General features: G+C 39.3%; 1 protein-coding gene across 1 annotated transcript in view; it reads right to left on the bottom strand.

The window, feature by feature from the left end:
* The window catches only part of KDM6A (lysine demethylase 6A), a 204,317-nt gene that overhangs the window by 174,793 nt on the left and 17,504 nt on the right, over window positions 1-12,020 (bottom strand). Inside the window, exons 4-6 of the mRNA XM_053891683.1 lie at window positions 8,271-8,295; window positions 7,596-7,651; window positions 6,814-6,842 (exon numbers count right to left, since the gene is read on the bottom strand). Coding sequence (XP_053747658.1) covers window positions 6,814-6,842; window positions 7,596-7,651; window positions 8,271-8,295 — 110 coding nt within the window. The remainder of the gene's footprint in view (window positions 1-6,813; window positions 6,843-7,595; window positions 7,652-8,270; window positions 8,296-12,020) is intronic.

Genomic DNA, 12,020 nt, shown 5'->3' on the forward strand with positions numbered 1-12,020 from the left:
CAACTCACTCTCTATACAGTGCTCTTCCTGAAATCTCTTCCAATAATCTTCCTTTGAAACCTATCTGGGACATAAAGGAACTTCCGCATTAACATATATCACCACATCATCCTAATATAGCCTATTCTTGTTCACCAAACTGATTCTTTTTTTTTTTTATTTTTTTAATTTTTTTTTTTTTTCCAACGTTTTTGTATTTATTTTTGGGACAGAGAGAGACAGAGCATGAACGGGGGAGGGGCAGAGAGAGAGGGAGACACAGAATCGGAAACAGGCTCCAGGCTCCGAGCCATCAGCCCAGAGCCTGACGCGGGGCTCGAACTCACGGACCGCGAGATCGTGACCTGGCTGAAGTCGGACGCTTAACCGACTGCGCCACCCAGGCGCCCCACCAAACTGATTCTTAGGATTGTTAATTATTAACGACAGTTAAAAACTTCTTACTAACAAAAAAACTTCACCTCTTTCAATTCACACAAAGCTATGAGGGAAGTACTATCATCCCCACTTTACAGATGAAGAAACTAAGGCTTAGTCAGAGGTGTTAAAAAGCTTACTTTAAAAGACAATGAGGGCAGATAATGTGGCAAGGATTGGGTAAAACGAATTCTTAACCATACTCATGTATTAATTCACCTCCAGGAAGTAGAAATGTAATGTTATAATCCACATGCAGGGGTAGGGAGACAAAGACAATGAGAAGTAGATAAAAGCTATTAGGAAAGAAAACTGCTCTGGAATGTTAGTGCCTATTTTAAAAAAGAAGTAATAAGAAGCTGCTTCTCTGGGTTCTCAGAGGGCTTTCGGACACAGTATAAATATTCTTCTGAACAGCTCTTTCCACAAATACCCTCCTCAACCTTCTCTGTACAGTAGCTCATTAATTTAGACTCCACTGATCTGTAATTCTAAATAATTCCAAGATGTACCTTAGCATTCTGAAGCACTGCTTTCCCAAAGTATTGTTCCATGGAAATGAAACTTTCCAGTTATAAAAAATCTTTCTTTCCATTGTCATGATGGAAAAAAATTTCTGATAAAAAATGCCCTGAAAAAGTCTGCCAAGGGGCGCCTGGGTGGCTCAGTCGGTTAAGCATCCGACTTCGGCTCAGGTCATAATCTCGCAGTTCGTGGGTTCGAGCCCCACGTTGGGCTCTGTGCTGACTGACAGCTTATTGCCTGGAGCCTGCTTCGGATTCTGTGTCTCCTTCTCTCTCTGTTCCTCCCCTACTCATACTCTGTCTCTCTCTCTCTCAAAAATAAAGATTAAAAAAAAAAAAGTTTGCCAAAAAGTTAAAAGTAACCTTCATTCCTATGTCGTATTAGAGAGTGAAACATTCCACTGGGACAGATGTGAATACAACTGAAAGCTTCTACTATAGCTACTTTTTTAAGCCACCATGGATATGAGCTCAAGATTTCCTCTTTTTAAACAGAGTACAGAAAACACAAGTGAACCATTTCTTTAGTTAAGTTAAACACAATTTAACCAAACAATCATTAAGGAGGAAAAAAGGTTACTACACTATGGTATTTTAGTAAAACAAGACCATTTCCTGATTTGGGATGGCATTTACAAAGTATGTTCACTTTGTGATAATTCACTGAACCCGCTAGCCTATATGATACGTGAACTCAAATGTGTTCGTGTTATGCTTCAATGAAACAAACTTTACTTAAAAGCAAAAATTAAGCAAAGGACTTCTAGTTAAGACCATTTGAACAGCTGAGTTTATCGCTGCTCCCTCCCAACACCTCTGAAATAAGAGTGAAGGAATTAAAAAAGACAGCTACCCTTAAAGACAAACAGAAGCAGGGCATCTGGGTGGCTCAGTTAAGATTTTGGCTCAGGTCACGATCTCACGTTTGGGAGATGGAGCCCCACATCAGGTTCTGCGCGGACAGTGCCGAGGCTGCTTGGGATTTCTGTCTCTGTCTCTCTCTCTCCCCCGCCACCTACCCCTCCCCAAAATATACAACATTAAAAAAAGAAAAACAGAAGCATAACAGATTGTACTTTCCAACAACACTGACCATTACCCTCCATCTCACATGCTTTTCTGCAGTGACATTGCCACTCCCCCATCAAGAGATGGAGTTTCCATCCCCTCCCCCTAGATTCTGGTTGGGGCCTGCGGCTGTTCTGACCAATAGATTATGGTAGAAATAGCACCATGTGACTTCTGAGTAAAGGTCATAAAAGGTCATGCAGCTTTCACCTGATCCTCTTAAACACTAACTCTTGGATCTCTGAGCTGCCATGGAAGAAGTCCAACTACACTAAAGCAACCATCCTGGGAAGCCCACACGTAGGCCCTTGAGTTGACTGCTATAGGGGAGTCCAGCCTGCTAGCCATCCCTGCCAAGGTGTCACGCATTTGATGAAGAAGCCATCTTAGAAGTAGATCCTGCAACTCCAGCTGTTTGAGTCTCCCTTTGCCATGGATCATCACAGCTGAGGCCCCCAACATGTAGAGCAAAGCTCCATGTGCTTTCATGTGCACATGTGCTTTTGCAAATTCCTGACATACACATCTTGTGAACATAATAAAATAGTGCTTTGGGGGTGGTTTGTTATAGCGTAAGATAACCAGACCGGGAAAAGAATATAGTAGACAACCAGCTCAATAAAATTCTGAAAGACAAAAGGCAAATGAAATGCCAAGGGTCTTTAGTATTTCAGATAACAAGTCAGAAAAACCTATTCAAGCAGCAGAATCCTAGAAAAGGCTAAGAAATGGTGGAAAGGGTTGAAAAGACCCTAAATCTGTTCCTCTAGACCAGGCTGCTAGGGAACTGTCCCTCCCCCGTAACAACAAAAGACCAAATATTTAACTCTAGAGATGCTGAACAGAAACAGAAACACCAAGCACAGATCAGGGTGAGGAATGGCCACACAGTCCACTTGCCCATTTTGGCTACCAGAAGCACTGGCTACTAGGCTTATGCTTCTTGCAGCCCTAGGATGAGGATGACAGAAGTCCCAGAATGCTAGTTGTCCAACAGGCCTTGTGGTCTACACAGCCAGTGCAATCTTTGAAGAAGGCTAATTTTTAAAAAGGGGGTGGGGGAAGGGAGCAGGGACTGGAATATTACCCGATGTGTTTGACCATATTGGGGCTACATACATGAGACACAGAAAACTAAACAACAAAAAGCGGATTAACTCTTTTTTAAAAGAAAAAAAAAACCCTCTGTACATGAGAAGTTATAGTGAGTAGAGCTTGTTTATATAGTCTTCATAATCTAAACACTGACTTAATCCGAAAACACCATGGAGAAGAGAAACATGGGAACAAATGGAGCAGGTAGGTGGGAGGTTACCTTCCAATGTAGGAAAATCTAAAACTGAAAAAAAGAAAAAAAAAAAATCAAGAAATACCAGAATTGCCAATATAAAATGTGGTGATAAATACCAAAGAAAGAGCTAAAGGAATGAAAAGGGGATGCTTTGGGGGAATGGAAGTTTGGGGGAATACTTTCAAATACTTTTATTTGAAAGTATACTAGAACTTCACACTTTATGCAAATTATGTATCAGTAAAGCTGTCACTAACAAAAAAGGGTTAAATTTTAAAAAGAAAAACAATTCTGAAAGCACAAAGAGCAGCTGGCTCTACCTCTACAGGATAAGGGAAAACTTCATAGAAGGGAAAGGAAAGCTATTTGAAGTAAGTCTTGAAGTAAAAATGAGATAAAGAAAAGTTGGGAAGTATGGAGAATGAGGTTGACAAGTTTTTATGGGAGCCCAAATGTTGAGGGGCATCAGAGGCCACTCTAATGGCAATGGGAAGAAATCAGATTTTTTTGAGTAGCAAGCTATCACTGCAGAGAGTACAGAGAATGATTCTCTGAACACACCAAAATCTAAAAGTGTTAGGGACTGCTAGAATACTCAAGCAAAGCAAAAGGCAGAGAAAAAGAACTACAGCCATAGTAGAGATACAGATGTGTGCACATATGTACGTACATCTCTCTGATTCTTAAAACAAAAAATTACAGGGATGCCTGGATGGCTCGGTCAGTTGAGCGTCCAACTCTTGGTTTTGGCTCATGTCATGATCCCAGAGTCATGGGATTAAGCCCCGCGCCAGGCTCCGCACTGAGCGTGGAGCCTGCTTAAGATTCTCTCTCCCCCGTCCCTCTCCCCAGCTAACGCACGTGTGCACATGCACTCAACTCGCTCTAAAATTTTATATATACGTACATATATATATAAATATATATACATTTATATATTTATAATATATATAATAAATATATAATATATAAATATGATTTATATATACATACATATATATATAAAATTTTATATATACATACATATATATATGTATGTATGTATATATTAAACAAAAAGTTAATACCTTAGAAATAAAAAATGGTCAAGGAAGGAATAGGATGGTAGATTTAGTTTTGGGAAAATGTAAATATATTAAATGTTACACTATTTAAAAATTACAAGTTAAAAAAGCAATCCCTAAAAAGCCAAAAGCAAAAATGAAACAAGTAAGTCTTAGTGTGTAGCCAGTTGATAACATAACCAGACAAAGGATAATCATTTCAAGGAATTTTAAAACACGGTAATTTGACCAAACATTCCCAGTGGAATATATCCTAAGGACAAAAAGAACTACAAAAGATTCTCATGCTACAATGAGTAACCAAGTAGTTCACAGTAGTGTTGGTATTATCATTCTAACACCATTAGCAAATGTAGTACGTGATAAAGCAATGGAGTAATTATGCTGTCTTTGAGAACCAAAAGTTTCAGCACAGGATAAAAGACAGATTCAGATGCCAAAACACTGTAGCTCTGAATATGAACTGAAAGATCTGCATGAAACCATAATTCACTTTACCTTTAAAAATTTTTTTATAGAACACACAATGACGTCAGTGAAAATGGTGGAGGAAGGACCTCCAACAATTCTTCTCCAGTAAGAAAATTGGCAAATATTGTCATAATCAACTTTTTTAAAACTCTAGAATCTAACCAAACGCATTCAGTACTCTGGAAAGGGTCTGCTGAATCTTGGTAAAAACAGCAATCTTTGTGGCTTTTTTTTTTTAATGTTTATTTATTTATTTTGAGAGACAGAGACAGAGAGCACAAGCAGGGGAAGGGCAGAGAGACGGAGGGCGAGAATCCCAAGCAGGCTCTGCTCTGTCAGCACAGAGCTGGACACACAAGGCTCCATCTCATGCACCATGTGATCATGACCTGAGCCGAGATCAAGAGTCGGATGCTTAACCAACTGAGCCACCAGGTGCCCCAACCTTTGTGGCTTTTTAACCTGCTGTAGTCCCAGCCTCTCCAAGCAGATCCACAGCAGACTTGAAAATTAACAGCATGGATTTACAGTAAAACCAGCAGCCTACAAAGCCAGCAAAGGAGGCTACATCTCCTTCAAAGCCTCGTCCCCAGAAAATTGGTAATTTTTTGACCTGTCTGATGGTTCCCTGGAAGACCCCCCACTTGCAAGGTTGTTGAGCTTATTTGGATCTTAACGAGTGTAAAAAAAACAAAAACAAAAACAAAAACCTTTACTCCAGAGGCATCTGTCAGAAACAATTCCAGGAAACTGTTTAACTTTGCAGCTTGCTAAAAACAGTAGATAACATCTGAGGCATACAAGAAATATCCTAAATCTTAATAGAAAAAGTGGGGGAATGGGATGTTCATATCACCTTTGAAATGCTCCGAGAAATATGAAAAACCTGAAAATCAAGACCAAACCCAAACACAGGCTATGCACATGCCCAGGAGAGAGCTGAGAAGTAAGTCCCTAGGGTCTCTCTAACCATGAGACTTTGAACAGTCACAAAAGTGAAGGCTGTGGCAGAGCTGTCAACTGCCTGCACACAGAGCCCCCTGAAGAAAGACTAGGACACTTACTGGTTCCAGGCAGTTAGGGAAATCTTCGTCTAACGGTTAGCTAAACACTTAAGACAGACAAAGAGAGATTTCAGTGGCAACACAGAAAAAAATTAGTTCAGAAAAATCACTGTAAATGAAGAAACAATACTACAGCAAACAGTAACAAAAACAAATGCTGCAGAAGCGGGATGTTCTGCTTTCTGGAGTTGCTACATTATATTAAAATGTCCAGTTTTCAACCAAAATTTTGAGACATGCAAAGGAGAAAGTATGGTCCGCCCCAGAACAGAAAGCAATCAATGGAAACTGTCCCAGAGCAAGCTCAGTTGATAAACTTACTAGACAAGACTTTAAGGTAACATATGTTCCTATAAATATGTTCAAAACACTAAGGGAAGACAAGACTAAAGAACTAAAGCAAAGTATAAGGACAATCTATCAATAAACAGACAAATTACATAGATACAGAAGCAAAAAGTACAATAACTGCATTCACTAGAAAAACAATTCAAATATTTTCACTGGAAAATTCACTAAAGAGGCTCAAAACATATTTGAGCAGGCAGAAAGAATCAGTAAACTTAAGGATAGATCAGTAGAGATCATCAAGTCAACAGAAAAGAAAAATGAACAAAAAGGAACAGAACCTCAGAGACCTGTGGGATATTATGCAGTATACCAACACATGCACATTGATCAAAGTCACAGAAGGAAAGCTGAGAAAAGGAAAGAAATAACATTTAAAGAAATGGCTGATAACTTTCCAAACTTAATAGTAATAAAAAAATTAATCTCCCATCCAAAAAGTTCAATGAACTCCAAATAAACTAAACTACAAGAGATACACAATGAGAGGCATTATAGTCAAACCATCAAAAGGAAAAACAAAGAGAATTTTAGAAGCAACAAGAAAGAAGTGACTCATCATGTACAGTAAGTATAATCGTCAATAAGATTAATACTTGATTTCTTCATCAGACACCATGGAGGCCAGAAGGCAATGGAATGACATGTTAAAAGTGTAGAAAGTAAAAGATGGTAGAACAAGAAGTTTATACCCAGCAAAAATACCCTTAAGTATTAAGGAGAAATTAAGATATTACCAGGTAAACAAAAACTGAATTTGTTACTAGCAAAAAGTAAATGTGCCACTAGCAGACTTGCACTGCAAGTAATACAAAAGACAGTGAAATTTCACAATGAAATGAAACAACACTAGACGATAACTCAAATCCACAAGAAGAAATCAAGAATACCAGTAAAGGTAACTAGCCAGGTAAATATAAAAGGAGTGGCACCTGAGTGGCTCAGTCGGTTAAGCAGCTGACTCTTGATCTCAGCTCAGGTCTTGATCTCAGGGTCATGGGTTCAAGCTCTATGCTGGGCTCCACAATGGGCATGAGGCCTACTTTAAAAAATTTTTTTGAATTTCAAAAAATTTATAAATACATTTTTGATTTGTTAAATTTACTTTGTCCTATGGGATCTAAAACACTCTCAATAAAGCAAAATATATATATATATTATTTATATATATATTATATATACATTATTTATATATATTATATATATATTATGCTCTGCGTAAGGTGGACTGAGGATATCACCTACCTAGGAAGTTTTCACTTGCTTATTTTCATTTGAATTCTAGGGAAACATTTATATGTACCACCTTTCCCCTTCCTCCTAAAAACTTCTGAATCAGTTTTTCTACTTAAAGTGTTTTAAGGGGCACCTGGGTGGCTCAGTCAGTTCAGTGTCTGACTTCAGCTCAGGTCATGATTTTGTGGCTCACGGGGTTCAAGGCCCACATGGGGCTCCGTGCTGACAGTGTGGAGCCTGCTTGGTATTCTCTCTCTCCTTGTGTCTCTCTGCCCCTCCCTCACTCACACTTTCTCTCTCAAAAATAAATAAACTTTAAATAAATAAATAAATAAATAAATAAATAAATAAATAAATAAAGTGTATTAAGAATTTGGGTAAGGGATTTTGTTGTGTCTTACTGGTCTTAGTATGGCAAAAGTAATAAAATGTTTTGTTGTATTAGTATATTTGGGATGGGAAACTAAAAACGAAGTGCTGTTTGATGGCATACCAACATAGTGAGATTCTGCTGTAACCCAGCTTATCTTTTAGTTTCTCTCTGTGTAAACATGCACTTCATTTAAAGAATATAACAGAAAACATTTGATGTTCAAAAGTAAGCACTGCAGTTATTTAAACCTTGTCCCCAAAACAATACAGTTATAGACCAAGCCTGGATATAAGGAAACAGCTTTGTAATTGAGGATCGTGTTATGATCACTGAAGTTAAGATTTCCCTACAAATTTGATTTTTAACACTTACTTCATCCATGTGACAGAATACCTTTAAGTAAAAAATTTTCACAATTAAACTTGAGTTACACTTGACCCTTGAACAACACAGGTTTGAACTGCATGGGTCACTTATACACAGATTTTTTTCAATAAATATAGCACAGTACTGTACATGTATTTTCTCTTCCTTAGGATTTTAACATTTTCTTTTCTCTAGCTTACTTTACTGGAAGACTATAGTACGTAATACATGGAACATACAAAGTGTTAACTGTTTATGTTATCAGTAAGGCTTTCAGTCAACAGTAGACTATTCATAGTTACGTTTCGGGGGAGTCAAAAGTTATATGCCAATTTTTGACTGCACAGGGGTCAGCATCCCTAACCACTCCCCCCACCATGGTTCAAGGGTCATCTATGTATAAAAGTTAGTGGAAGACTTTAGAGAACAAACTGGTGGTTGCCGAAGAGAAGAGGGGTGGGGAGGTCTGGCAAAGTGGGTGAAGAGGAGTGGGAGGTACAGGCTTCTAGTTGTGCAATGAGTTAAGTCAAGGGGATGAAAGGTACAGCATAGGGAATATAGCCAATGGAATTCCAATAGCACTGTATGGTGACAGACTGTAGCTGCACTTGCGAGCTGAGCATAAGGTATAGAGTTGTCAAGTCACTACTGTTGTACACCTGAAACTAATATAACATTGTGTGTCAACTTTACTTCAATTTTTTAAAAATTAAAAAAAAAAGTCAACTTCAGTTCCACCAAAATGGAATAGCTTCATCTCTCCCAAGCTCTCACTCTGAGAACTAAAAAATCCTAGACATAACAAAACAAAACAAACAGGCATACGAAAAAGGCGGCAGACTTCCTAGAGACACCAAGACTTTAGGAATGACAAAGCAGTGGGTTCCCTGGGTTTTCTTATTGCCTCCCACATTTCTGGGCCTAGGTGCTGCTTCAGAAGCCCCCATCCAATACCACAGTCATAAATAAAAAAAGTTATAAGCCTTTCCTCCTAGCCAAAAGACTAAAAAAAGGGTAGCTGACCAACAGAAACCTTTTCAGTAAAACCCATCATATTCCAGCCAAAGACCAAGAGAAGATCTGCACACACGAACACGTATGTGCGAACCCTCCAGTTTCAGCGGGGCGAAGCATGCAGATCATTCTTCCATACCCCCTTCCTCTAGGCTACAGTGGGGAGGAGGCGGGGTCAATCCAAATAGTCCTGGCAGGACAAAACAGGCAGTTAGTTGATCTTCTGTCCCCCACACAGGGGTGCTCAAGTTCACCTGCCAGGATAGTATTGATGAAGCAGGGTAGGAAGCTGATCTTTCATTCAAGCCAAGTGGAGGGGGACGGGGAGGGTGTGGGGGGGAGGATGGGCTCCAATATCCCCGCTGGGTTAATGGCAAGGCTAAGAGAGGAGCTGATCTTCCACATCTTCCACACCCAAAGGCAAGCTGAGCCACCTCCACCAGCCAGCAGCAAAGAGACTTAACAAGCTGTTTGAGGCAGGATTGGTCAGTACTACACTTCACCACACACACGCACGCACGCACACACACGCACACACTCCCGGTGTTAGCGGTAACCAGCAAGGAGCTGAACATGCAGCCTCAACTGGCATCAACAGGACTGAACAAGGTGGTGTGAGTTGGAGCCAGTCAGCATTCCACTTTCCCATCCCGGGAGTCAGCAGGGACAAGTGGAGAGCTGAACCTCCATACCTACCCAGCAATGAGACTGAATGAAGCCAAGCAAGAGAGAGTAGCTAACAATCCACTTTACCCATTCTCTGGTGCCAGTGGTGCCGAGGGAGGTGAGCATCCACCACCTCCCTCCCACCTGGCAACAACTCAGGGAAGTGGTACAAAGGAGAAAGCTTCTGCTCCACTCTGCAGCATCAAAGTGGTGAGACTTAGCCCTCCACTTCTCTCTTGCTGGGGAAGCATGTCCCATCAGGAAGCTGATCTTACACCTCCCAGTCAGAGGTCACAAAGTGGTGTAAACTGATGCCCACCTTTTACCAGGAAGATGTCAGTGAGGATGGGAAATTGGACTTACATCCCATCAGTCTGCACCAAGACAGCATGACTCAGTGTTCTATTTTTGCCAGAACGGTTGTCTGTAGGGCCCAGTTAAGAAGCTGAACATACATACCCACCTCAGCCCTTGCACTACACCTCAACAAAGAGACTGCCCACTATCAAACAGGATCCAGAATTCTTAAGTGATATTCCAAATGTCCGGGGTACAACCATACCAAAAGCCAAAAAAGTATAATGTGAATGAGAACAATCAACAGACCCAACACTGAGATGACCCAGGTTTTGAATGAATTATCTCACATTTCAAGCAGTCAACATAAAATGCTTCAATGTGCAGTTACAACTGCTCTTGAAACGAAAAAATGGAAAACCTCAGGAAAGGAAATTTAGTTTAAAAGAACCAAGTGGAAAGTATAAAACTAAAAACACAACAACCACAATAACTCTCTGGATGGGCTCAACAGTAGGATGGAAATAAGACAACAGAGTCAGTGAACAGATCAACAGAATTTAGCTAACCTAAACAAGAAAGAAAACAGACTGAAAAAGAACTAACAAAGCCTCAAGTACCTATGGGACAAAAACAAGACTTAAGATTCTTATCAAATTCCCAAGAAAGAGTGGGACTGAAAAAGTATTTGAAGATACAATGGCTGAAAACTTCCACAATTTTGTGAAACACATTAATCCACAGGTAGAAAAGACTACATGAACCAGAAATAAACTAAAACTAAAGACACCCACACCAAAATACATCATAATTAAACTTCTGTAACCAAAAGACAAATTCTTAAAAGCAGAGAAAAATGATACATTACTTACATGGGAACATTCAAATGATAGCGAATTTCTCATCTGAAACCAGAGAGTACATAAGAAAATAGCCCAACATTTTTCACATACTGAAAGAAATTAACTATACACTGTGGATTCTGTCCACAGCTAAAAAATCCTTCGGGGATGAAGGGAAATAAAGATAATCTCAGAAAAGCTAAGAGAATTTGATCCTTGCGAACTTACCCTGAAAGAATGTCTTAAAATGTTCTCTAAACTGAAAGGAAATGAAAACAAAAGAAGGCTGGGACTTCAGAAAGAAAAAAAGAACACTGGAATAGGTAAAATTAGGGGTAAGTGTAATAGACTATTACACTACATTTGAGTTTCATAAATCATATTTGTTGTTTGAAGCAAAATTTATCACACCATCTAATGTGGTGTTCAACGTTTATAAGAAAATCCTATTTTAAAGAGGGCAAAAGGTCCTAAACAAAAGTAAAGTTTCCACACTACACTTTTCGAAGCAGTAAAAACATCTGTACCTGTACCAAAGATGATAATTTGCATGTGAATAGTGTAATATCTAGAGCAACCAAGAAACCTATACAAAGAAATATACCTGAAACATTACAAATCAAGATGGAACCCAAAAAATATATCCAGCTGACCCATAAGGAGGTAAGAAGAAACGAGAAAGAGTAAATAAAAAATAATAAAACAGCAGACTTCAGCCCTAATATATCCATAATTACCCTAAGTGTAGCCTAAACACACCAATTAAAGAAAAAAAAAAAAAAAAAACAGTGGAAGAATACATTTTTTTAAATTTTTTTTTTAATGTTTATTTACTTTTGACAGAGACGGAGACAGAGACAGAATGCAAGTGGGTTAGGGGCAGAGAGAGAGGGAGACACAGAAGCAGAAGCAGGCTCCAGGCTCTGAGCTGTCAGCACAGAGCCCGACGTGGGGCTCGAACTCACAAGCTGTGAGATCA

This window comes from Panthera pardus, unplaced genomic scaffold, assembly GCF_024362965.1.
Source record: "Panthera pardus isolate Hobbes unplaced genomic scaffold, ASM2436296v1 HiC_scaffold_27, whole genome shotgun sequence".
NCBI classification, from domain to species: domain Eukaryota; kingdom Metazoa; phylum Chordata; class Mammalia; order Carnivora; family Felidae; genus Panthera; species Panthera pardus.